The sequence below is a fragment of the Drosophila gunungcola genome (genome assembly GCF_025200985.1).
Source record: "Drosophila gunungcola strain Sukarami chromosome 2L unlocalized genomic scaffold, Dgunungcola_SK_2 000052F, whole genome shotgun sequence".
Lineage (NCBI taxonomy): Eukaryota > Metazoa > Arthropoda > Insecta > Diptera > Drosophilidae > Drosophila > Drosophila gunungcola.
In genome coordinates this window covers 466,012-471,896 of record NW_026453165.1, presented here as the reverse complement: position 1 = coordinate 471,896, position 5,885 = coordinate 466,012, and the positions used below count along the sequence as shown (strand labels likewise).

The window sequence follows — 5,885 nt, the reverse complement described above, 5'->3', positions numbered from 1 at the left end:
TTCTGTCCCAATTTTCACCTTGGTTCAACGCATACACACACACGCACAGACGGTGTCGCACACAACCTACAACACCAAAAATACAAGAGACAATCAAACAATAAAATGTGCAAATTTGATGAGTAATTTACCCTTTTTTGTAGACCTGACACCACTCCTTAGGTAATCGAACAAGTGACAAGAAAGAGAATCAAATAAACCCAAGCTGCCTTGTAACAAAATCCAAAATTCAAGCATAACCCGCAACATACATACACGAGTACTTAATCTAAAGGAACACTACGAGAATAATCAAAACAATGTTGAAAGTAAAAGTACATTTCACTGGACGGCAGAACCACCTTAGATGTTGTAATTTCCCGTAACTCTTACTCAAGAACCGACTCAAGCTTTTCCTCTAACCCCAAACGCAAACCCAAAAGTTGTGGCATTTGGTCCCCCCGTACTCCCAATTGATGTTGTAGTTTTTGATGTGCGTGTGCCGTAGATTTCTTATTAAGAACGTTCCAAAAGATACGATATATCCACATAAGAAACAAGCAATATTCAGAGTGTTGGTATCTAGCTGCTGACTGTATGTACGTGTGCATTTCTCCAATATTTGCATCGATGTTGATGTTGGTTGTCTATCATCTATCGTCTATCTCATTCATTGTCTAACTCTGTCTAATCGCGAAATTGGCTTGACTTATCCAATGCACCGGCATTAACACTGTAGCAACTCAGCTGAGATTCGAAAATAGTTTTGGTGTTGTACGTATGTAAGCATTACTCGATCAACTTTATCCGCATCCGTATCTGTGTGCTGTCGATGTTGTAGTTGCTTTATTAACTGCAGAATATCTTTTGCATGCCACCCCGCCCGATTACCCTACACCCACTTCAATGAAAGGCTTTAATCGATGTTTGTTGTTTGCGTGTGTTTATTAAGCTAAGTTAACAATTAAGTCATAAACTTATACGAAAATGAAATTTAAATTGAAAAGCAAAATCGGTGTCAAACACCAGTAACCCGAAGAGCAGCGTATGATTTCGATGGAAAAGAATGAATAAGAAAATAAGTACGGAAACATTTTAGGTCGTAACGGAGAGCAGAAATATAAATTTTGAGCAGAGCAACTGACGAATTTGTTGTTGCCTAATACATAAACTAGTCAAATAAATGTTTAGACTTACCCTAGAGTTATATATGAATATTGAGGAACAGAAACCCATTGTTGCAATTATATTGCCCAGGCACTTATAAAGCGTTTACCGAAACCACTCTTGATGTTAGCAAGATTTAAGGATAAAGTTTTCTCAAAACTAGTAAAATGAATTCAGATTAACAAGATACAACAAAGAACTTTTTTTTTAATTTTTGAAGTTTAAAAAATATTGAAATTTAGAAGTTTTTTTTAGCTTAACGTTCAACCATAGGACATTTAATGTGTTGGCTAAACAACCAATAAGTTTTATGGTTTTTAAATACAACTGCTTTTAAAGTATACTTTCAGGCGGCACCTTTCATTAGTTCGATGTTCAAATTTATTGTGGCATAGTCTTAGGATGAACAACTAAAGCTTACGGTTTGAGTCTCGGGTAGAAATTTCCCTTAAATTGTATCAAAAATGGCCAAAACCCTGGGAAAACATGGCCAAAACAACGATTGCCTTACCTCGTCGAACTCGTAGAAAGATTCTCTATTGATTGCCATTTAAACCTGTATCATTAATTTTTTGCCAGAAATTGAAAATTATCGTGATGGTACCATCACGGTTTTTTCGTGATTTTTGGAGCAAATTTTTTTGGACGGAATCGGGGAAAAACTGATGGGGACCTGTAGCTTAGGTCCTCGGGAGTCCAAAACAGTCTTTCTTTTGGCTGTGGGACATATTTTAGCCGAGATATCCTGGAAATGCAATTTGGGGTGATGCTTTTTCACTCCGGTAACTCGGCTATTACAGAACTCTCAGCCCAAAGAGTTACTGTTTTGGACTCCTGGGGACGTATGCAGCCAAGCACCGTTATATTTTTGGTTTATTTGCACCCCAGGTAATTTTTTCAAAATTCTATTTACTTACAGGGATAAAAATAAATCAAAAATGTGATGGTGTTCTGTTGCTTAGGTTCCCAGAAGTCCAAAACAGTCAACATTTGCTCTGTGAGTCGCATATTGGCAGAGATATCCCGCAAAAACACTTTTTAAAAAAGACTCCGAAAAGCGTATTTACAGGATAACTCCCCTTAAACAGGAACCACAGTCAAAAGAACGACTGTTTCGGACTGCTAGGGACCTAAGCTAACGAGCCCCATCACTTTTTTTCCGATCCCGATCAATAAATTTTTACTCCGAAAATCGATTTTTAAGTGAACTAACCATCACTAAATTTATTGATTTTTAGCTCGAAAAAAAAGTTACAGATTTAAATGCCAATCGATGGGGAATCTTTCTACGAGCTTAGGGAGGTATGACATTCTAGGCTTGAGCCACGTTATCCTTGTGTTTTGGCTATAACAAAGTGCGCATTTTTCGGAGTGACATGCTCAAAAGTGTCAAACAGTACTGGATCAGGTAAAAAGATATGGCAATCGTTAGCTTAGGTCTTCAGCAGTTCAAAACAATAACGCTTTTTTTTAGGGGTCCTGTTTTAACGGAGTTATCCTGCAAAAACACTTTTTGAACAATATTTTTCGGGATATCTCGGCTAATACAGGTCCCACAGCCGAAAGAAAGACTGTTTTGGACTCCCGAGGACCTAAGCTACAGGTCCCCATCAGTTTTTCCCCGATTCCGTCCAAAAAAATTTGCTCCAAAAATCACGAAAAAACCATGATGGTACCATCACGATAATTTTCAATTTCTGGCAAAATATTAATGATCCAGGTTTAAATGCCAACCAATAGAGAATCTTTCTACAAGTTCGACGAGGTACGGCAATTGTTGTTTTGGCCATGTTTTCCCAGGGTTTTGGCCATTTTTGATAGAGTCCAGTGCTTCTAAGACTAAAGCAATAAGAATGAGTTTATCCCCCCAACAGTATGCTACAAAATTTATTTTAATTAGAAGAACCCCTAAAGTATGCTTTAAGAATCCTGATAGTTTTGAAAACCCGCTAAAAAATTCTTTCGGCGGGCGGTAAATAAAAAGAAAATATGTACATTTTTAAATCAATTGCAGTCAATGGTTACAATGGAATTCATTAGTTAAATCAAATAATAATGTCAAAAGGAAAATAAATAAAGTTAATCCACATTGTTGTTGTGATCCGCAGAAAAAATAATAAACGTTAAACCAAGATAAATACAGCGTTTAAAATTTGCTAAAAAATTGTTCTTGGGGAGGTATGCAAAACTTTAAAACTTATAGCTAGGTAATAATATGGTACAGTAAACTTTACAAAATCTATCGAAAACTAATGAAAAATTGGTACAACAAAATTGGAACCTCTCAGAAAAATTGACAATTTGGAGTTAAAATGAATTACAAATATGTAATGGAAACAATATCAGGTAAAATAACACTATAAAGCTTAAAGATTCTATACTTTTCTAAGGCACCATCGGCAGACTCATTGTTTTTTGTTTTTGCTTTATCACAACATCTGAACAAAGACCAGGCTGAGCAGCGACCCCACAGCCATGCCGCAGCTCAAAGCGGCAGCCATAATAGAGGACGCAAGCTCCTTTTCGTGCTGCTTCACGCTTCTTGGCGCCATGATGAGCAGTATGTTGGTAAAATAGCCGTTGGACAAGGAAAACATGACCATCATCGCAATAAAGGAGTAGTCGTGCTTCACCAAAATCGGCAGAAAATTGTGTTCGCTGGAGTTGGAGCACAAGAAGAACGGAACGAACGCCATGCGAATTACAATAAAAAGCAGCGAAGTATTCTGGTTGAAGGGTCGCTCTATCCAGCCAGTCAAAATACGCCCAAAGTAGTCGCCACAGTTGAAGATCAGATAGTTGACCACGGGCAGGTAGTAAACATCTGAAAGGAATTAATTTTTAGAAGGGAGTTTAAATGGGAGATATGTTTTAAGTTCACCTGTCCACTCGCTGTGCTCATGCTCCGACTGCATTAGCACTGTAACTGCCGGATAGACCGACAGTGTGGTGGTGTAGAGCAGTGCCATACAAATCACATGCAGATATATTTTTGACATGACCTGCCTCAGAATTGGCTCGAGCGGCAAGCCCTCGGCTCCTTCATTGCGGCTGTGCGACGGCACTGCTCGAATGACCTTGTACTTGTCGCCACCCTCTAGGTAATACCTGAAGAAGGGCTGACGCGCCATGATCACGTAGCACACAATGCAGAGCAAAATAAGCACTCCGCCCAGGATGAAGAAGATGAAGGCGGTGGTATTGGGGCCCGTGTCCAAAGCAAGAACTAGTATAAAGGCCAAGGCAGTGAGGACGCCGCCGAGGGCCTGTCCGCTGACCACAGCGGTGATGTACTCGGACGGAAAGAGTCCTACGACTCCGTAAAGGGCCCCCGACATGGTGGCCGCAGATACTGCAGGAGAGCAATGTTATTTGGTTAATTATTTACGTAATAGTCAGAACTACCCACTGTTCAGCAGCACCACTATGATGAGCGTGATCAGGAAGAACTGCTCCTGCCACGTGTCCGTATTAACCTCCACGAAGCCAGTGGTGACCCCGAACAGGACAAGGATAATCGAAAGCGTGCCCAGCATCTTAAAGCGCAGGGACACATGGTGGCCGTAAACGGCATTTAGCAGCAGGAAGATTGTGCCCGAAATAGTGGCCGTCAGGGCCAAATCGCAGGTGAAGCTCTTCTGCAGCGGGGTGAGTTCTTCGTCCAGATCCGTGACATTAATCGAGACATTCCGGAATTTGTACTTCCAATACTGAAATAGAGACAGAGAAGGTTAAAGCTTGAGTCAGTGGAAAACAAGGAAAACAAAGGAAAATTTAAAAAGAGAGTTATCGTCTCAGCGTAGGTCGTAAGAACACAATGACAAAGCTGATAAGCAGCGCGCCTTAGAATTACGATTGGCCCAGTTGTTCAGTTGTTTGGATTTTAGATGTCCGAAGTTCAGTTTAATCGACAATGATGCGGGTAAAAAAAAAATTAGTTATTTTGATTTAAATACTCACATCTTCAGCGGTGACAAAGAAGTTCCAGGGGGTCATGGTGCCAATGCCCAACAGGGAGAACACAAACGAGGTGAAGTTCCTTCCGGTGGCGGGTTCATTGGAGATCAGGACCACTTCGTCCTGCTGGCGCTCAAGCAGGCACCGCTCATCTGCCTGGTGGTCCTGCGGCCGAAAGGCGGGCACAAAGCTGCCCTCCGTGCCCAGGATCTCATCATCATCCTCGTCCACCAGTCGCCGTGTGTCACTACTTCCTGGCATTGTTGCTCTTTTGTTTTCTCCAAATCGCTGAATTATTCATTCATTTGCAACGCCATCGATGACTTCATGCAAACTCATTCATAAACAGCTGTTTAATGCGTTGAAAAATGTGTTAATAGTTTCCAGTTCTCCAACGACTTAGTTATATATCTGTCAAGTGCATGCGCAAGCTGCAATCAATGAGTAAACAGCAAATATTATGGTTAACAAAATAAAATATATATAAACTACGTTAGATATGGAACAAAAATAAATTTCTACGCGTGCCTATCGATATATTCAGTAAACAACTATCGATAATTTTTACTAGAGATGACTCTAAAAACCCCATTCAACAAAGTTGGCAGCCCTTGGCGCGCAATATTATTAAATTCAAATAACACTACATCTAATCTCACTTCTTCGCCTTTTATGGATGTGCAAGTGCCAACCAAGCAGAGCATCCATCTCAAATCTTAATTTAATTGCCAGCCAAGGCAGCAACAATAAGAAACACCAATATCAAGCAGCCCCTAGTTCTG

The 5,885-nt window shown here is 40.3% G+C and overlaps 1 protein-coding gene across 1 annotated transcript; it reads right to left on the bottom strand.

Annotated features, from left to right (window-relative positions):
* Positions 1-3,216: 3,216 nt before the first annotated feature.
* On the bottom strand, positions 3,217-5,609 carry LOC128253578 (equilibrative nucleoside transporter 2). Its single transcript, XM_052982075.1, has 4 exons — positions 5,107-5,609; positions 4,556-4,856; positions 4,028-4,498; positions 3,217-3,970 (listed from the first exon to the last, which is right to left on the bottom strand). Exons 1-4 carry the CDS (start codon positions 5,362-5,364, stop codon positions 3,576-3,578), a joined length of 1,425 nt encoding a protein of 474 aa, XP_052838035.1. The 5' UTR covers positions 5,365-5,609; the 3' UTR covers positions 3,217-3,575.
* Positions 5,610-5,885: the final 276 nt, after the last annotated feature.